Here is a 22,150-nt window from a genome sequence, read left to right as displayed (position 1 = left end):
GTCACAAGAATATCAGAATATTCTTCCTTCTTGCTTCTGATCTTGAAGCTTCACAGCACTCAACTTGCTTCAATTTCCATGAGCTTGTTTCTTTACAGAATTGCTTTTCCCATGGTTTTGCTTCTCATGTTGAGCTTTTTCAGAATATCTTCAATCCTACAAAAAATCTCAAGAACATAGAGCTTGAAAATTCTGTTAGAAATGTGGAGCCTTACTCCCAGCAACTGATATAATAAATCAAATCAATTATCACATATTCTCCCCCTTTTTGCCATAACATCAAAAAGCATAAAAGATTCAGATGAAATAACAAACAAAATATGAGAAGAAAGAAGATTTCATTAATTGAAAGATCCAGAAGTTACAAAAAAACATGCAGAAGATACATGAAAAATGCATAGAAAGCAGATGCAAGAAAAAGAAAGAGACAACTAAGACACACAAGACTATGACTGGCCTAGTTTAGACATAATCTTTGCCAGAAGGTCATGAATCCCAGCATTGCTCTCAGCCTGCTGCACCATGAATGAGCGAAACTCATTGTTGGTATCTTCTTGCCTGTCCATTCGAGAACCAAGTTCAGCTTGATTCTTTTGAATAGCCTCCAAGGTCTTCACCATAATAGAGGGTTCTCCAGAAGAAGCTTCACTACTTCTGTTCAGAGGGACAGCATCCACCACAGCATTTTCCACATGGAGATCATCATTATGATTTTCCTCAGCAGGAATATCTTCAGCATGATGAATCTCAACAGCTGCATCTTCCATTTCAACATCTGAGTCTGGCTCAGAAGCAGCTTCAGCATATTCTGGATCAGGAATCTCAGAATCTTCATTCTCCAAAGCTTGAAGAATGGCAGCCAGATTGGTTGGAGGAGTTGAACCAGCAACTTCTGCAGGATAAACAACTTCTGGAATGACCAAATTTGGTGCGCCCTCAGAAGGATTCATTCTGAACCAGTTGAAGAGCCATTGAAAATCTCCAGTAAGCACAGAATATCTTGGTCTCCAAACCACAATCGCTCTGCAAGGATTGCCGACCAGCTCATCTACAGGCATTCTTTCCTCAAGAATTCTCCTTGTTCTGATGGGGTGATAGTATACACCAGGGTATTCCAAGAAGCATCCAGGGGCACCAGGTGCATCAGCCATGAATCTTCTTTGGATTTCCATAGCTTCAACCTGAAATGCCTGACGAAAAGCTCTCCAAAGGTTTCTAGTCGAATTCTCATCCAGATTATTGAAGTAGGCATCTGCTAGGATCTCCATCCAGCTGGTGAATTCACACTTGAATAGATCAAAGTAGATATGAGCAGGATGTTCAGGAGGGTTAAAGGTGAATCTGTAGTCAGGGTAGAGAAGACTGTATGGATTGGATGTTCTGGAGGGTAGAGGATGTGAAAGAGATGGTGTGGATTCTGTGGTACAGGTGGAGGAGGATGGAATATCTAAAAGAGTTGGGGGAATGATATTTAGTGGTTGGGGATTGAGAATAATAGGAGAAGGAGATGGTTGAATAGTCTCAGGGATGATGAGAGTGTTGTGTGGTTCAGAAGAAGGAGGTTGGGTACTGTTTGGAATGGGAAGAGAAGTTTGAGGTTCAGAAGATGGAGGTACATATACCTGCCTAGATGAAGTACCAGTTCTTGAAGTACGGAAGGACTCCCTGATGCGCTGCTCTTGATATTCCTTGGAATTTACTTTGACAGGATCAAAAGTAACCCTCTGCTTCTTAGCTTGCTTGGCTTCTTCTTCTTGAGCCTTTCTCTTCAGCCTAGCTTCTTTCTTCTTCTGATCCTTCTTCTGTAAATCAGTCAGAGAAGGAAGGACTCTTCCACGAATCCATGCAGAGTCAACAGAAGATTGTGCTCTTATAGAGTCTTCCAAATAACGCTTAACAGTCCTGTTAAGTTCTTCTCTAAACAAGGAAGCAAAGCCTTCAATAGGAACTCTTCTGGTCAGAATATCCGGAAAGAATACTGGAGCAGGGGTTGCTTGCTTAATGAGTTCCAACTTTTGTAGATCAGAACTATTTATAACATGCCCTTGAATGACGCCAAAGAACTTGGACGTCCCAAAAGTTTTCAGGGAATCCAGCAAGTCACTTTCTATCAGAATGTCTGAAATCATTCTGGCAAAGGGAACAGCATTTCTGATGATGTTAGGATACTTCGCGCATTCTTCATCCCTTGACTCTTCAATAGACGTTTTCAAATTCTGAAAAAGAATATTGGAGATGTTGACTTCAATTCCTCTTCCGATGCAAAAGAGAGTATACTTATGATCAGGATTAATATATGTTGAACGCCTTCTATGATGAAGAGATCCGAGAATAATCTCAGCCCAGACTTGGTAAAATGGCCTCAACACACTAGTTTGATGAGATGAGATACCAGTAGCAATAGATATCTGTCCATCAACCTGTGCCCAACTAACTCTGCCAGCAATAGGACCAGTACATCCTTCTTCATCATTCAGATTGTACAACTTCTTAATCAGTTTTTCAGTTATCACAACTTCATGCCCTAACACGAAGGAGATGATAGCAGTTGGAGTAACCGTTGCATGAGCCCAGAAGTCTTTCACTAAGGCAGGATAAATTGGTCCAACCAATCTATCAAGGTAGTTTGACCAACCTTGCGCCATTGTAGAGTTTTTGTTGTAGAAACCATGTAGTCTCAAATCGTCAAAGTCCACCGAAGATTCACATAGAACTTCCATTTCTGAAGAAGGAATGGAACAGGTCTTCAATGGAGCGTAGCCACGCTTGCTGAGAACAAGTTGAGTAGAAGACATTTCTGCTTGACTTGAGGAACTTGAAGAGGGATTCATGGTGAAAAACTGGGATTCGGTTACGAAATAGGGTTTATGCAAAGGAAACGAAGAAGAGGGATGAATGAAGAGAGAGAAAGCGAAAAGATGAAATGAATGTGAAGATGGGTATATAAAAGGATGGAAAAAAATGCATTATGTTTTAAACGAAATGATTACAAAAAAAACATGACATCAATTTGCATTTAATGAGAAATGACGTTAGGAGAGATAAAGTGAAAAATTGACATGATTTGCACAGTTACCTAGGGCGGCTCTCCTCAACTGCACGCATGCTTGTCCAAAAATAGTGAACACGTGTTCATTTTCTGGAAAGCTGGTGACAGCTGTTTTATTTTCAAAGAGATTCTGAATCAACTTAGATAATGAAACGTTAGTAATAACAGGATCAGAACTTCTAATTGATCATTATCAGAACTTCTTATAAAAACATAATCCCAATACATTTCAGAACTTAACCATACATAAGAACTTCTCATCTTCTCATTCTGGGCATAAATCCATACTGATATTCTTCAGAATAAACTTAAACCTATCTTCAGCAAGGGGTTTTGTAAAGATATCAGCCCATTGATGGTCTGTATCCACAAAGTTTAAAGACAGAACACCCTTCTGAACATAGTCCCTAATGAAATGATGTTTAATCTCAATATGTTTAATTTTGGAATGTAAAATAGGATTTTTAGATAAACAAATAGAAGAAGTATTGTCACCGAAAATAGGAATGTTACTCTCATATATTTGATAGTCTTCTAGTTGACTCTTCATCTAGAGCATTTGTGTGCTACAACCAGCAGCAGCAACATATTCTGCTTCTATTGTTGAGAGGGCAATGGTAGCTTGCTTCTTGCTGTACCAGGAGATTAGGTGACTTCCAAGAAATTGACAACTTCCAGAAGTACTCTTCCTTTCAATTTTATCTCCAGCATAGTCAGCATCACAGAATCCTACTAAGTTGTATTCTTTAGATCTTCTGTAGACTAAACCAACATTATTAGTACCTTTCAGATACCTCAGAATTCTCTTAACAACAGTTAAGTGAGATTCTCTAGGATCTGATTGGAATCTAGCACACAAACAAACACTGAACAAAATATCAGGTCTAGAAGCAATTAAATATAGAAGAGATCCAATCATACCTCTGTACAACTTCTGATCAACCTTCTTACTTACCTCATCCTTACATAGGACACACGTTGGATGCATAGGAGTTTTGGCTTCTTTGCTTTCAGAAAGATTAAACTTCTTCAGAAGTTCTTTCACATACTTTGTTTGATGAACATAAGTTCCTTCTGATGTTTGATTAATTTGAATCCCAAGAAAGTACTTGAGTTCTCCCATCATACTCATCTCAAATTCAGCCTGCATAGACTTAGCAAACTCCTCTCCAAGTGTAGCATTAGATGTTCCAAAGATAATATCATCAACATATATTTGACACATTAAAATGTCCTTCTTAGATGTTTTACAGAAGAGAGTCGTATCCACTTGTCCTCTAGTGAAACCATTGTTCAAAAGGAAAGAACTTAATCTTTCATACCAAGCTCTAGGAGCTTGCTTCAACCCATACAATGATTTCTTTAGTTTGAAAACATGTTCTGGAGACTTGGAGTCTTCAAAACCAGGAGGTTGGTGGACATAGACTTCCTCATCTATATATTCATTTAAGAAGGCACTCTTAACATCCATCTGATACAGAGTGATGTTATGTTGAGTGGCAAAAGAAATTAATAAGCGAATAGATTCTAACTTGGCCACTGGTGCAAAGGTTTCTGTATAGTCAATCCCTTCTTGCTGACTATATCCCTGAGCCACCAGTCTGGCTTTGTTTCTTACCACTTCTCCTTTTTCACTAATCTTGTTTCTGAAGACCCACTTTGTACCTATGATGTTAAATCCTTTAGGTCTAGGAACAAGATCCCAAACATCATTCCTTGTAAACTGATTTAGCTCTTCTTGCATGGCAATTATCCAGTCTGCATCTTCTAGAGCTTGATCAACAGAAGTTGGCTCGATCAAAGAGACAAGACCTAATTGACATTCAGCATTGTTCTTAAGGAATGCTCTTGTTCTGATAGGATCATCCTTCTTTCCAAGAATTACATCTTCTGAGTGAGCAGACGTAAGTCTAGAAGATCTTCTGACAGTTGGTTCTTCAGAAATTCTTAAATTCTCTAAAAATGCTGCAACTTGATCTTCTGATTCTTTTCTTTTGAGATTCTCAGATTCTGATGCTTTGCTTCTTGTTTCTTCAGCTTCTGATATATCAATATCTAAATCTGCAAAATTTTCAAACTGCTTTGGCTTTTCATGACCAAGCTTATCATCAAACCTGATATTGATTGATTCTTCTACAACCAATGTTTCAGTATTGTATACTCTGTAGCCTTTAGAGCGTTCAGAATATCCAAGAAGGAAACACTTTTGTGCCTTAGAATCTAACTTACCAAGATGATCTTTAGTATTCAAAATAAAACAAACACATCCAAAAGGATGAAAATATGAAATGTTGGGCTTTCTGTTCTTCCACAATTCATAAGGAGTCTTATTTAGAATAGGTCTTATAGAGATTCTATTCTGAATATAACATGCAGTGTTTATTGCTTCTTCTCAGAAATGCTTAGCCATATTGGTTTCATTGATCATGGTTCTGGCCATTTCTTGTAGAGTCCTATTCTTTCGTTCTACAACTCCATTTTGTTGTGGAGTTCTAGGACACGAGAAATCATGGGCAATACCATTTTCTTTGAAGAACTCCTCAAAGAATCTGTTCTCAAATTCACCACCATGATCACTTCTGACCTTTATGATTTTGCATTCCTTCTCAGATTGAATCTGAGTGCAGAATTCAAAGAACACTGAATGAGACTCATCCTTGTGTTTTAAGAACTTTACCCATGTCCAGCGGCTATAATCATCAACGATGACTAATCCATGTTTCTTCCCTCTGACAGATGCTGTTTTGACTGGGCCAAACAGATCAATGTGCAGAAGTTCTAACGGCCTTGAGGAAGAAACAACATTCTTAGACTTGAATGCAGGTTTGGAGAACTTGCCCTTTTGACATGCTTCACAAAGAGCATCTGATTTGTATTTCAGATTTGGGAGTCCTCTGACAAGATTTAGGTTGTTAATCTGAGAAATCTTTCTCAAACTAGCATGTCCTAATCTTCTGTGCCAGACCCATTGCTCTTCAGAAACAGACATAAGACAGGTTACCTTCTGATTCTTAAGATCTTGAAGATCAGTCTTATAAATGGTATTCTTTCTCTTGCCTGTAAATAGGATAGAGCCATCCTTCTGACTTACAGCCTTCAAGACTTTTGATTAAAGATTATGTCATAACCATTGTCACTTAATTGACTTATGGACAACAAGTTATGAGCTAATCCATCTACCAGAAGAACATTAGTTATAGAAGGAGAGTTACCAGACTTTATGGTTCCTGAGCCAATAATTTTGCCCTTCTGATCTCCTCCGAACTTAACTTCTCCAGCAGATTTAAGCACCAGGTCTTGGAACATAGACCTTCTTCCTATCATGTGTCGCAAGCATCCAGAGTCCAGGTACCATGACATGTTGTGCTTTGTCTTCTTTGCAGCCAAGGATATCTGCAATAGGAATAATCTTTTCCTTAGGTACCCACATTTTCTTGGGTCCTTTCTTGTTAGTTCTCCTCAAGTTCTGATTGAACTTGGGTTTAGCATTATAAATAATAGGAGGAACAACATGATAATTTTTATTCTGAGTTTCATGATATTTCCTAGGTTGTGTCACATGCTTCTTAGTGTGTGTTATGTGAAAGCTTTTGGCATGTGATGTGAGCCTAATATCATGGGAGTGGCCATACTTGAACTGATCATACAATGGCTTGTATGTGATTTTCATATCATCAACAGGTTCAAGTTTGTATGGGGTTTCACCCTCATAACCAATGCCAACTCTCTTGTTTCCAGAAACAACATATATCATAGAAGCAAGTTGACTTCTGCCAATACTTCTAGATAAGAACTTCCTAAAACTCAAGTCATATTCTTTCAGAATATGATTCATGCTAGGAATGGACTTTTCTGATTCAGAAGGAGATCCACTATCTTTGGATAATTTTAATACTTTTTCCTTCAGTTCAGAATTTTCCACTTCCAGCTTCTTAGTTTCAAATTCAAATTTCTTTTTCATCTTTTTGTATTTGATACTAAGATGAGCCTTTAGTTCCAGAAGTTCTGTTAGACTGGAAACTAACTCATCTCTAGTTAGTTCAGAAAATACCTCTTCAGAGTCTGATTCTGATGTAGATTCTGATCCGTCATCAACAGTGGCCATTAGTGCAAGGTTTGCCTGCTCGCCTTCAGAGTCTGATTCTGATTCTGATTCTGAATCATCCCATGTTGCCATAAGACCTTTCTTCTTATGAAACTTTTTCTTAGGATTCTCCTTCTGAAGTTTTGGACATTCATTCTTGAAGTGTCCAGGCTCATTGCACTCATAACAAATGACCTTCTACTTGTCAGATCTTCTGCCTCCAGAAGATTCTCCTCTTTCAGGCTTCTTTGAACTTCTGAAGTTCTTGAACTTCCTTTGCTTGTTCTTCTAGAGTTGGTTTACCCTTCTGGAGATCATGGACAGTTCATCTTCTTCTTCTGATTCTGATTCTTCAGAATCTTCTTCTTCAGCCTGAAAAGCGTTAGTGCATTTTTTATAATTAGATTTTAATGCAATAGACTTACCTTTCTTCTGAGGTTCATTTGCGTCAAGCTCAATTTCATGACTCCTCAGGGCGCTGATCAGCTCTTCCAAACAGACTTCATTCAGATTCTTTGCTATCTTGAATGCAGTCACCATTGGGCCCTATCTTCTGGGCAAGCTTCTGATGATCTTTATGACATGATCAGCCCTTGTGTATCCCTTGTCAAGAACTCTTAATCCAGAAGTTAGCGTTTGAAATCTTGAGAACATCTTCTCAATATTTTCATCATCCTCCATCTTGAAGGCTTCATATTTCTGGATCAAGGCAAGAGCTTTAGTCTCCTTGACTTGGGCATTTCCCTCATGAGTCATTTTCAATGATTCATATATGTCATAGGCAGTTTCCCTGTTAGATATCTTCTCATATTCAGCATGAGAGATAGCATTTAGCAAAACAGTCCTACACTTGTGATGATTTTTGAATTGCTTCTTTTGATCATCATTCATCTCTTGTCTTGTGAGCTTTACACCACTAGCTTTTACTGGATGTTTGTAACCATCCATTAGAAGATCCCATAAGTCTCCATCTAGACCAAGAAAGTAACTTTCAAGTTTATCTTTCCAATATTCAAAGTTTTCACCATCAAATACTGGTGGTCTAGTATAACCATTGTTACCATTGTGTTGCTCAGTGGAAGTAGATGTAGATGTAGGTGTTGGATCTTCACCAGCCATCTAAGCTTTGTGTTTTTCTCTTCCTGAATCTTTTCTAACACGGTTAAGTGCTTGCACCTAGAACCAGCGCTTTGATGCCAATTGAAGGATAGAAAAACACTTAGAAAGGGGGGGGGGTTTGAATAAGTGTATCTTAAAAACTCTTAAGATAAAAACAACTTGCACAATTATTTTTATCCTGGTTCGTTGTTAACCAAACTACTCCAGTCCACCCTAGACAATGTGATTTACCTCAACTGAGGATTTAATCCACTAATCACACAAGATTACAATGGTTTTCCACTTAGATAACTTCTAAGTCTTCTAGAGTATATTGATCACAACCTGATCACTCTAGGAACAAACTGCTTAGATACCCTCTAAGACTTTCTAGAGTATTCTGATCACAACCTGATCACTCTAGTCCTTACAAAATTAATGTAAACAAATTCTTATAAGAGTTACAATGCTTCTTAATAAGCTATTATCACAACTGTGATTTTTCTCTTAAGTTTAAGCTTAATCTCACTATGATATTACAACAACAATGTAGTGAGGTTGAAGATGAAGTTTGAGAGATTTTGAATTTGACAGCGTTTCTGCAAGTTTGCGCAAAATGTTATATTTAGCTTCTCATCAGAACTTCTATTTATAGGCGTTTGAGAAGATGACAGTTGGGAGCATTTAATGCTTTGCGTATTCCGTACAGCATTGCATTTAATGTTTCACTCTTTTGTCAACTACCTTGAGCCTTGCTTTTGTTGTGACTACTGACGTTACCGTTAATAGCTTCTAACGTTCCTTTTGTCAGTCAGCGTAGCCTGCCATCTTGTACTTGATTCTGATTTGATCTTTTTTAGATACAACGTTTGAATCTTCAGAGTCAATACAGCTAGGTGCATAGCATCTTCTTGTCTTCTGACCTTGAAGTGCTTCTGAGCGTGATACCATGAACTTCAGTGCTTTTGCTTCTGAACTCATGTTCTTCTGATGCTTCAAAAGACCATGTTCTGATTCTGCTTGACCATCTTCTGATGTCTTGCGAGAGCATGTTCTTATGTTGCATTCTGAACTTCTTGAGTCAAAGCTTCTGAGCGCTGATTTGTGCATACTCTTTGTATATTTCCTGTAATGGAAATTGTATAGGATTAGAGTACCACATTATCTCAAGCAAAATTCATATACATTGTTATCATCAAAACTAAGAATATTGATTAGAACAAATCTTGTTCTAACATTCTCCACGCTCACCGCACCAATTTGTTGTGAAAAACGATGTCAAGAACAAAATATAATAGGGAATTAGGGAAGATAAGAAGAACACAAGAATTGGTTATAACTGCTATTCTTTTACTTTCTCTTTAATACAAGATTGCAAGTTTACAAGAATAACAAATAACCTCTCTCACCCTAAATTAGGATTTGCAGTTTAGCAATGATGAGAGACTAGTATGCTATTTATAATAAAACCTAACATGTTAACTAATGGGCTTTTCCATAAGGCCCATTACACAAGCCAACTTAATAAACAAGCTAACTTAACAAATTAGGGTTTAAACACTAAAACCTAATTTAACATGCTAACAACCCTAGCATCTTCGACACAAGCATGTGAACAACCTTCGACTTCATGCTTAATCCTGTCGAACCAAGAAGTTACCCTTCGACCATACTAGAGTTCGATCCAATATCTCACAATATTTTTTTACTAAGTGTGAGTCCTTTATGTTAACTAACGCCTGTACCGTTGATCTTTTTCCCAAATCCTTTCCAAAAATGTTGAAGTGACACTAATGGTATTGATATTCACTTAACATAGTCCAGAGACCATCATAGGATCATATAATAAAATTTTCAGAATTTTTTAGTGCATAAAAGTATTTTTAAACTAATTAAAATACACGCAAAAGAATAAATTAAAAAAAAAAATAGTAAAACAAAAAATAAAATTCTCACAAAATTATACCAAGTGTAAAATGAGAATAAATATTTTTAGAAATTTTTTCATAATTTTTTGACCAAAAACGAATTTAATATGAATTATGAATTTTAAAAGTTAAAAGAAAATTAATAGAACAAAATAAAGCAGGAAAAAGGTCAACAGTGAAGGCGTTATTTAACACAAAGGACCCACATGTAGCGAAAAAAATATAAAGGACTAACTTATTATAATTAAAATAACTTAAAGGACCCAGGAGGTAATTTAACTGTTATTTTATATTTAAGATTTGAGACTTAGTTGTTTTATGTTTGTTTTATGATTTTAAAATTTTGAGTACTTTTATATTTAAGATTTGAGACTTGGTTGTTATATGATTTTAAACTTAAAGTTTTATGAGTTGAATCCATCAATTTTGGTTGCGATTTTTTATTATGCGATTTTGATTTCCCCTTTCAATTCAACAAAACGATTTTAATATAATCCACCGATTCAAAGTAAACTCTTGATTCTGACAACCTTGACAGAAACATCCTTCCCACCCTAAGCCTTGAGACATGGAAATAGAATGTTTTGATATTCATAACAATTAATAATACAGGATCATCCATTTATAGTACAACAATACTGCACTAAGCCACTACTACATTTTCCACTAAACAAAAATTGGCTTTCATGGCTAACTAAAAATCTCTTAGTATACTGGGTGATGGTTTAGACTGGTCACTAACAAATTACTAATTATCCTTTGAAGCCAGGGCAGTTTTTGATCCGTACTTGGAGAAAACGTCACTCAATGAAGCCTTTTCCTTGATCTTTAACCTGCACCAGAGTCAACAATTCATGAGAAATGAACACAGAATTGAATCCATGCTAAAAACAACTATGATGCACAGGGAAATCACCTTTTCGCAGATCCAGAAACATCTAAAACCTTTTTTGCGTTCTCTTTTGTACTTGGTTTTTTCTTAGGGGCGTTCTTTTTTCCAACTTTGACCGGTGCTTTCTTCTTTCCATCAACCTGTTTCGAGGGAAGTGACTTGTTTTCCGAATTATTTATCATTCCTACTCTGTCATCACTATCCAACTTCAAAGCAGTGGCAAACTCTTCACTCTCCCCATCACTTTCCCGTTGCTCATCTGCATTATCTAATTCTAAATCGGTTTCTTCCCAGGTACCTAGGGCAGAATCATCCATATTAGAATCCTCATTTGAATCTTCTTCAAAGGATGGCAAGAGAGGCAGAGCAGTCTTGTGATTTTTTCTTAATTCAAGAGAAGAAGAGGAAGACTGTTCATTTACAAACTCGCATTTTATCTGCTTCTGAATTTTGCCAAAAGTAATAGTTTTTCCGGTGTATAACTCTACAAACCTTTAGAAGAGAGAGCAATTGAGTTAGTAATTATGTTAAGAGACTAGTACAGCAAAAACAATTTGGAAAAAGCAATACAAGAAGCAAAGTCTTGCAATGACACAAGTACAATTATCAAAATTGAACAGATCCAGATGCTAGATACATGCCCTCACTTCATTTAAGTCAAGTAAAGCAACACAAAGAAACTCGAATAAACTAGCCAAGAAAAGCAAACCATCTTTTACTGATTTCAAATATTTTTCATGATGATAAATCCAATGTATCTGATAAAACACTTTTAAAATTGTCAAGAAAACTCGTGAAGAAATCACCAGTTATATATTTTTCATTACCATAATTTCATGCATTATATGGATTAAATTTAAACATACTATTCCTTTATTTTCCATTATTATTATTACAAGGTTGAGGTCAGAACACACCTAACTGCATCTTCTTCATGCGTGAAATCAACAAAAGCAAAACCCTTGCAGATAGGATCCCTTGTCTTCTTGTTTCCAATAACAGCAGGGACTATTTGTGTTATCCCCCGAATCCCTTGAAAAGCTGATTTCAAATCCCTATCGATTTTCCTTTTCTTTGGTAGATTCACCAAACGCACTCGGCTTAGGATAGGAACAACTTTTTCATCTGTAAAGTGCAATTTCAAATTGAAAGCTCAAGAGGAATAAAAAGACAGTCTTGGACAATACCAAAGCATTTTTCTACAAGTTTTCAAATTCTTTCCAGTCACCATTAACATAACAGCTGTGCAGTTAAGTACAAGTCGAATTACAAAAATGTGAGGGGATAACAAAACAGAAGTCTAGAGACAAATATTTTTTGAGAAATTTCTTTACAACTAAGCACTAGGGCACGGGTTATGTATTGATTGTACCAACCAATAAGCATTGAAGCCACTTACACTTACATACTTTTTTATGCCTTTAACAGTGCTGACATACTTAAGTCGATGGATTGGTTGGTGGTAGAAAGAAAATCTTTGGCACAACAATAAGGTTGCTACCAGCCTCTTCGGTTTCACATGGAAGACTAAGTGCATCTACCATCCCCACCCCCCCTGCGGGTCAGAGCCTTGTGCACTGAGTTTTCCTTTAATGGTATAACTGTTAGACTTCTATACTAACCAAATGACCTAAACTTAAGGAGTCTTGATACACCGACAAAAAGTGGGTGTGCCACAAGTTGCCCACAAGCATTATCCTCTAAGACAAATTAAATTTGCACTTCTCAATGAAATAAGGAATAATCAATCAAGCTTGTATCATCGAAAATGAAAAATCACTTGAACATGGATATACTCAAATAGTTAAGAACTTGAGATTACTTGCTTTACCATAAAGAGTGAATTGCTCATTTTAGATGAACCAACAATCATGGAAAAATGCTTTATACACACATTGTCAATAAAATCAAGGAAATGAACAGAACCTCATCATCAAAAACATAATGATTTCACCAAACAAATCATAAAAGCTAACAGGAGCCAAAATTTAATAAATAAAATTTAAAACAGTGAATTTCATCTGCAAAGTTGAATTTCAAGTTGTAAGCTTGAGAGGCATAAGATGATGGGGTCTTGGACTAGACCCCATCATTTTTCTACAAGCCTTCAAATTCTTTCCAGTCAGCATTAACATAACAGCTGTGCAGTTTAGTACAAATCGAATTACAAAAATGTTGGTGCTACAGGATATTAAAAAAATACAAAATGTTTAGAAAATAAAAAGCAGATGTCTAAAGACAACTATATTTTTAGAAACTCCTTTACAACTAAGCACTGGTGCACAAGCTATGTATTGATTGTACCAACCAATAAGCATTGATGCCACTTACACTATATGTAATTTTTTACTCCTTTAACCATGCTCCACATACTTAAGGTTGCTGCCAGCAATAAGGTGCTAGAATGAAAATCTTTGGCACAACAATAAGCATTGGTGGTAGAATGAAAATCTTTGGCACAACAATAAGGTTGCTGCCAGCCTCGACTAAGTACATCTACCACCCCCAACCCCTGCAGGGTCAGCGCCTTGTGCACTGAGTTCTCTTTTATTATTGGTATAATTGTTGGACTTCTATACTAAACCTACTGACCTAAACATAAGGAGTCTTAATACACCGATAAAAATTGGGTGTGCCACAAGTTTCCCACAAGCTTTATTCTAAAAGACAAACTACAATGTGCATTTCTCAATGAATTAAGGAATAAGTAAGCAGTCTTGTATATCATTAAAAATGAGAAATTACTTGGTCATTGATACTCAAATAGTTAAGAACTTGAGATTACTTGCTTGACCTTAAAGAGTGAATTCCTCATTTTAGATGAACCAACTCCCATGGAAAAATACTTTATGCTCACATTGTCAACAATCACAATACAAAATCAAGGAAATGAACAAAACCCCATCATCAAAATTCAAAAGCATAGTAATTTCACCAAACAAATCATATGCTAACAGGAGCCAAAATTTCATAAACAAAATTTAAAAAAAGCAAATTTTGATGGGTTACCTATCTTATTCTGGGCATCATTTTTGGAGGCAGTTTTGATAGGATTTGTTTTAAGCCTTTTCAAATTAGCAGCTTGTGCTCGTTTACTTTGCTGCAATTCTTCAAACAGCTTATCTTCGATTTTAGTGTCATACACTTTCCCTTCACCAAACCCCTTCGGCTTGTTCTCAAACCATTTTCTCCTCACATCAGACGAAACTATCTCTTCTTCATCCTCATCCTCATCCTCATCATCAGCAACCTCCTCTTCGTCTTCTTCATCGTATTCGTAACTAACATCCTCGTCAGTTTCGTCGTTGAAATCTCCCTCAATTTCAACTAGGTTCACGCTTCCACTTCCTCGCTTCTTCGCCACCGGGACGAATCCACCACCGCCGCGTACGGCGCGGGGACACTTGACGTGGAGTTGCCGGAAATGTAGGAGGTTGAACCTCGAAATGAAAGAAGAGCGAGGATAAATGACACGTGTGGTTTCAAGATAAGGACACGTGTTGTTTCCAGAGAGAACCGCCACGGAATTGTTCGGTGCCGGAAATGCAGTTGCTCGGAGCATTGTTTTATTTGTTAGTGTTCACTTCACCCTTTACAGATAAAATGTTTATAAGAAGTTTTTTAACAACTATCCTAATTGAGAAAACAACAATTAGTAAAAACAATTAGCAAATGAAAATCAGTAAGCTTTCGTGGTGGTGTAGTTGGTTATCATTTTTAGTCTAACACACTAGCGTAGCCATATATTGTTATTCATGAAAAAATAAAATCCTTACTTAGAACCTTCCGAGTAAAAGACATTCTGAATGTTTCATTTACAAAATTTTCGAATATGTTTTTTTTATTATATATAAATTACGAATAATTTTATAAATTTCTTTGGACATTTTGTAATATTAAAAATTATGAATTTTCTCAGTTTAAAAGCTTCAAAATATTATGATTGGGATAATTCAATCATAAAAAAATCCGAGTATATATAATCATCTATGAATTTTAATAAAACTATTAATATTTTTTATTTTCAAAACCTTTGTAATAAAAGATATTTCGAATATGTTTATATATATATATATATATATATATATATATATATATATATATATATATATATATATATATATATATATAATCAGATGACATTAAAGTGTCAAAATTTAATTTGACATCAAATCTCAATCGTTAATAGAATGGATCAAACGGTGATATTAATTGAAATAAAATAATTAAAAATATATTTCTCCTAAAAATTACACTACTTATATGAACCGTTTGATTGAGTACTATTAATGGTTGAGATTTGGTGTCAAATTAAACTTTGACACCTCGGTATTTGGAAGCCTAAGACAAAATTTAAATATTTTTTTTAAAAAAAAAACATAATATAGTCTATTTGAAAGTATAATATTTATGATTAATGATAATTTTTGTTGTAAATAAACAATAGAGTTTTAATAATTTAAGAAAAAAGCAATGTATTAAAATTATATATTGTTTTAATAATTTATTTTTTACATAATTATAATGATTATAGAAGCATTGATGCATATGTTTAGTCTTATGTTGAATTAAATTCATTCTATATATTTTTACTTTTGAAAATGTTTAATTGTAAATAAAAAACTTACCTTTTTATTAAAATTTAAAATTAAATAAATTTGAATTTTATTAGAAATTAAATATATAATTGTCAAAACACTGTATATATTAAATTAAACAAAATAGGATATTAGTGTGAGGTATTACATAATTATAATGATTATAAAAGCATTGATGGATATGTTTAGTCTTAGGTTGAATTAGAATCATACTATTTTTACTTTTGAAAATGTTCAATTGTAAATAAAAAACATATTTTTTATTAAAATTTAAAACAAAATAAATTTGAATTTTATTAGAAATTAAATATATAATTTTCAAAACACTGTATATATTAAATTAAACAAAATAGAATTATTAGTGTGAGGTAGTGCAAGTATACAACATGTAATGTGTAAAAATATATAGGATCTGTACCGAACCATAGAAATATTTAGGATCTGAAAAGTATTTCCTCATAATATCGAACCATAGAAATATCGCCCCATGAAAAATTACAATACCACTTCGCTAACTTGTATCTTAATACTTCTACAAGGATCATTTACAAATTATTTTAAAAATAGGCCTATTTTTTTAAGCATGTGAGGCCTAAATAAAAGCTTAAAATTATGAGGCCTAAGGTCATTGCCTTACTCGCCTAGGCCTTGGCCGGGCCATATATATATATATATATATATATATATATATATATATATATATATATATATATATATATATATATATATATATATATATATATATATATATATATATATATATATGAGACGTATCAAATGAGAACTTTAGTTATAATGAGAATTGAGAACTTTTAATAATAACTATACGGTTTAAAATAAATGTCTCAGATTTCACTCAAATTTTAAGAGACAATAATTAATAGATAGATTCTGGTTTAAATAGATATCACATAAATGCATATCTGAGCATTGATTTTAAATCGTATGGTTATTATTAAAAGTTCTCAGTTCTCATTATAGCCAAAGTTCTCATTTGATCGTATGGTTTAAATTGTATGGTTATATATATATATATATATATATATATATATATATATATATATATATATATATATATATATATATATATATATATATATATATATATATATATATATATATATATATATATATATATATATCATGAATTATTTATGTTATGGTGCATACAATTGGATTCTTTGTAACATCGGAGATAAATGTCGAATAGTTTCTTCCACTGCATCTAAGTGGAGATCTATGTGGAGGTTTTACAATGTTAATCATGACAATTCCTCTTTATGTGCTTGCAGGTGTGGTCGGTGATCAAGTAATTTAAATGGAAAAGGTTGAAACAAAAGTAGAGAATGATAAAACGGAACTCTATCACAAGAAAATGTGAGGGGATTGTCTTTAGTGTCATAACCTTCCTGCGGAATCTCAGCCATTCGTAAGAAAGAAAAAGATGAGTAAGAGAAAAAAAATATAATTTAATGGTGAAGATTAAAACTAGATAAAAATCCATTAAAATCCACTAGAGGGGATCCATCCCCCAAGGAAATAAACATAGAGAGGTGGAAGAGTAAGAGCATGTCCAAATGCATGAGCCGCAGTTGGAAAAGCATAACGATGACATGCAGCACCATTATTATAAATAATATATTTTGTGACCGATTTCATTTGTCGAACAAAATATTGAGGTATAATTATTAGACGCTCATGTTTTTTTCTTCAAAAAGTATCATTTATTATGTCGGTTGTAGAAGATAAATGAGGGTTAAACTAATTCATGGTACGTGCTTCGAATCCCAACAACTACGGTTTATGTTTTTATTTCATTAAAAGTGATGTCTTCCTTCATATTTTTCAAAATCCAGAAATAAGCCATTTTTCACCTCGACTATGTTTGTCAACCGATATGAAATAGTTCATTCTTAGTATATGTAGCTTAACTTGTAGCTTACAATTTCACTTGCCTAAAGCAACACATACAGAACGCTAACGAAGAGCCATAAACAATTAAAGCTCTAAACACATATCATCCTCCAGAATTATGATATGCGTTTAGGGCTCTCGTTTTATACTTGCCCGAATGAAAGATTAAAACTATTTCTTTCACTTATTCACATATCTTGTACGTCAAACATCATTACTCATGTTATATTGTTGTTGTTGAGACCCTAAATTCTAGAGGTTTAATATTTTTGTTGTTGTCTAAACTGAGATTGGATGTTATACTTTGTAGTTTTTATTGAGATAAGTATGTTATAAGTTTATTATTGTTGTTAATATATTCTTGTTGAGAGATTGTTTTTTTAGTTGTTGTATAATGTTGTTATTGTTTAGATTGAGATTTGTGAGATATTGGGTCGAACTCTAGTATGATCGAAGGGTAGCTTCTTGGTTCGACAGTTCGACAGGGTTAAGCATGACGTCGAAGGTTGCTCACATGCTGGTGTCGAAGTGTGCATGCTGTAGTCGAAGATGGGTCGAGCATGCAGGTGTCGAAGATGCTAGGGTTGTTAGCATGTTAAATTAGGTTTAGTGTTTAAACCCTAATTTTTTAAGTTAGCTTATTTATTAAGCTGGCTTATGTAATGGGCCTTGCTGAAAAAGCCCATTAGTTAGTATGTTAGGTTTTATTATAAATAGCATACTAGTCTCTCATCATTGCTAAGCTGAAAATCCTAATTTAGGGTGAGAGAGGTTATTTGTTATTCTTGTAAACTTGTAATCTTGTTTTATAAGAGAAAGTAAAAGAATAGAAGTTATAACCAATTATTGTGTTCTTATTATCTTCCCTAATTCCCTATTATACTTTGTTATTGGTATCGTTTTTCACAACAAATTGGTGCGGTGAGCGTGGAGAAGATGCCGTCAACAAAGTATGAGATTGAAAAGTTCACCGGAGTGAATGATTTCGGTCTGTGGCGCTTGAAGATGAAAGCCCTACTGGTTCAGCAGGGTTGTTTGGAAGCGTTGAAGGGAGAGGCAGCCATGAATGCTGCATTAACGGCAGCGGAGAAGACAAATATGATCGAGAAAGCACACAGCGCAATTTTGTTAAGCCTTGGTGATAAGGTTCTCAGACAGGTATCAAAGGAGACGACGGCATCAGGGTTATGGGTGAAACTTGAAAGTTTGTATATGACCAAATCGCTGGTAAATCGACTCTACCTGAAGCAAGCTTTGTATTCATTCAAGATGGTTGAAGACAAAGTGTTGGCTGAGCAGTTGGATATGTTCAACAAGCTGATTCTTGATCTTGAAAATATTGATGTGAAGATCGATGATGAAGATCAAGCGCTGTTACTATTGTGCGCTTTGCCTCGATCACATGCTCACTTCAAAGAAACTCTCTTGTATGGAAGGGAGTCCCTGACGTTTGAAGAAGTTCAATCAGCCTTGTATTCTAAGGACTTGAATGAACGAAAGGAGCATAAACCTTCGACTATTGGTGAAGGTTTGGCCGTTAAAGGAAAATTCTTGCGAAAGAATGGTAAGTTCGACAAGAAGGGCAAAAGCCAGTCGAAGTCTTACAGTGGCGAAGCATCTGGCATTCGATGCTATCATTGTAAGAAGGAGGGTCACACAAGAAAGGTGTGCCCTGAACGCCTGAAAGATCATGGAGGTAAGGATAATGGCAATGCAGCCATTGTTCAAGATGATTTTGAATCATCTGATGTTCTTGTGGTTTCAAGCAGTGACTCGAGAAGATAGTGGATTATGGATTCAGGTTGCACTTGGCACATGACTCCAAACAAAGACTTGTTCGAGGAATTATGTGATCAAGATGGTGGATCAGTATTGATGGGAAACAACAAGGCTTGCAAGATTGCAGGTGTTGGATCTGTGAGATTCAAGCTCCATGATGAGTCAATAAGGTTGTTGACTAAAGTCAAAGCTTATAGGCTATGGTGCCTAGAGCCAGGTCACAGGAGGTGTATCACCAGTCGAGATGTAGTTTTCAATGAAGCTGAAATGGCTTTTAAGAAAATTGATGATGTTGGTCGAAGTACAGAAACATCTGACGAAGAGCTGGAACAGGTAGAGATTCCTGTTGAGGTGGAGCATGTTGATGCTGAATTGTATATTCCAGATGAAGTCAAAGAAGAAGCAGAAGATGCTGAGGATGAGGAAACTGTCGATGACTACCTATTGTCGAGAGATAGGTCTAGAAGAGTCATCAAGGCACCTCAGAGACTTAGGTATGCAGATCTTATAGTTTATGCCTTAATCTCTGCAAGTGAGGTCCTAGACGAAGAACCTATAGACTATAAGAAAGTTATGAGGAGTCGAAATAAGACTGAATGGCTGAAGGCCATGGATGGTGAGATGAAATCTCTTCATGATAATCACACTTGGGAACTGATCAAGAAACCTGTTGGGGCAAGGTTAGTCAGCTGTAAATGGATTTTCAAAGTTAAGGAAGGAATTGAAAGAGTGACGTCGAAAAGATACAAGGCAAGGTTAGTTGCAAGGGGTTTCACTCAGAAAGAAGGTGTCGACTTCAATGATGTGTTTTCTCCTGTTGTGAAGCATAGGTCCATTCAAATGTTGCTTGTCATGGTGGCACAGTTCGACCTTGAACTGGAACAAATGGATGTGAAGACTGCGTTCTTGTATGGTGATCTAGATGAAACGATCCTGATGAGGCAACCTGAAGGGTATGTCGAAAAGGGGAAAGAAGATTATGTGTGCAAGTTAAAGAGATCTTTGTATGGGCTGAAACAATCTCCTCGACAATGGAATAGGAGATTCGACAAGTTCATGACACGCATAAGTTTCATTAGAAGTCAGTTCGACCACTGCGTTTACTTCAGATTTCGACCTGGTAATTCATTTGTTATTTTGTTGCTTTATGTGGATGATATTCTCATAGCAAGCAAAAATGTTAAAGATGTGATGAGGGTGAAGGCTGAACTCAATAAGGAGTTCGATATGAAGGATCTGGGAGCTGCTTCCAGGATTCTTGGAATTGACATTCGAAGAGATAGAAAGAAGTCGAAGTTATGCTTATCTCAAGAGGCATATCTACGCAAGATTCTCGAAAAGTTTGGAATGTCGAATTCGAAGCCAGTTGTGACTCCAACAAACCCTTAATTCAAGTTGAGTATTGATCAGTGTCCCAGTACTGATGTCGAAAGAGCCTATATGAATAGCATCCCATATGCTAATATAGTTGGTTCTTTGATGTATGCTATGGTCTGTACTATACCCGACATAGCATATGCAATAAGTCTTATAAGCAGGTACATGGCGAATCCTGGAAAAGCTCACTGGCAAGCATTAAAGTGGATTTTAAGGTACATAAATGGGTCTCTGAATAGAGTCCTAATTTATGGTGGAGCCTTAGGTGAAGATAGTAAAGCAGTAATAGAAGGATATGTCTACTCTGATTATGCAGGTTGTATGGATTCCAGAAAATCTATCTCTGGATATGTTTTCACTATGTTTGGCACAACAATTAGTTGGAAAGCAACACTTCAGAAGGTTGTTGCTCTATCAACCACTGAAGCGGAATATATTGCCTTAACTGAAGCTATGAAAGAAGCATTGTGGCTTGAAGGTTTCGCAAAGGAGCTGAAACTTCAAGGTCGAGGTATCACTGTTAAATGTGATAGTCAAAGTGCAATACACATGTCGAAGAATTCAGCCTATCATGAGCGAACTAAGCACATTGATGTGAGGCTGCATTTCATCAGAGGAGTAATCGAGCGTGGAGAAGTCCAAGTGCTGAAGGTTTCGACTGAAGACAATGCTGCTGATATGATCACCAAGACATTACCGAGTTGCAAGTTTTTCCACTGTATGCAGTTGATAAAGCTGCATGAAGAAAGCTAGTTTGTTCCCTTGATGTTGTAGAGTTAGATCCAAGGTGGAGATTTGTGAGATATTGGGTCGAACTCTAGTATGGTCGAAGGGTAGCTTCTTGGTTTGACAGTTCGACAGGGTTAAGCATGACGTCGAAGGTTGCTCACATGCTGGTGTCGAAGTGTGCATGCTGTAGTCGAAGATGGGTCGAGCATGCAGGTGTCGAAGATGCTAGGGTTGTTAGCATGTTAAATTAGGTTTAGTGTTTAAACCCTAATTTGTTAAGTTAGCTTGTTTATTAAGCTGGCTTGTGTAATGGGCCTTGCCGAAAAAGCCCATTAGTTAGTATGTTAGGTTTTATTATAAATAGCATACTAGTCTCTCATCATTGCTAAGCTGAAAATCCTAATTTAGGGTGAGAGAGGTTATTTGTTATTCTTGTAAACTTGTAATCTTGTTTTATAAGAGAAAGTAAAAGAATAGCAGTTATAACCAATTATTGTGTTCTTATTATCTTCCCTAATTCCCTATTGTACTTTGTTATTGGTATCGTTTTTCACAACAAGATTGAATGTTAATATTGTTATTTTTTATATTGAGATTGAATGTTAATGTTGTTCTTTAGTTGTTGACGTTGTTATTGTTTAGTTTATCTACTTAACAATATTTTGAGTTGTTATTAATTATTGTAGCTTATAGGTTATAAGC

At 35.5% G+C, this 22,150-nt stretch overlaps 1 protein-coding gene across 2 annotated transcripts; it reads right to left on the bottom strand.

Moving 5' to 3' along the window:
* Positions 1–10,728: 10,728 nt before the first annotated feature.
* LOC131651200 (stress response protein NST1) lies at positions 10,729–14,757 on the bottom strand. 2 transcript variants are annotated; one of them, XM_058920868.1, is made up of 5 exons: positions 14,061–14,757; positions 11,969–12,176; positions 11,287–11,543; positions 11,076–11,181; positions 10,729–10,992 (listed from the first exon to the last, which is right to left on the bottom strand). In XM_058920868.1, the coding sequence occupies exons 1-5, from the start codon at positions 14,611–14,613 to the stop codon at positions 10,908–10,910; spliced, it is 1,209 nt and encodes a 402-aa protein (XP_058776851.1). In that variant the 5' UTR covers positions 14,614–14,757; the 3' UTR covers positions 10,729–10,907. The 2 variants fall into 2 exon arrangements, with proteins under 2 accessions (XP_058776851.1, XP_058776850.1); XM_058920867.1 differs by having other exon boundaries at positions 11,076–11,543; positions 14,061–14,756.
* Between the last annotated feature and the right edge of the window lie 7,393 nt (positions 14,758–22,150).

This window comes from Vicia villosa, linkage group LG2 (assembly GCF_029867415.1).
Source record: "Vicia villosa cultivar HV-30 ecotype Madison, WI linkage group LG2, Vvil1.0, whole genome shotgun sequence".
Taxonomy (NCBI): Eukaryota; Viridiplantae; Streptophyta; class Magnoliopsida; order Fabales; family Fabaceae; genus Vicia; species Vicia villosa.
This window is presented reverse-complemented; position numbering and strand designations above follow the sequence as displayed.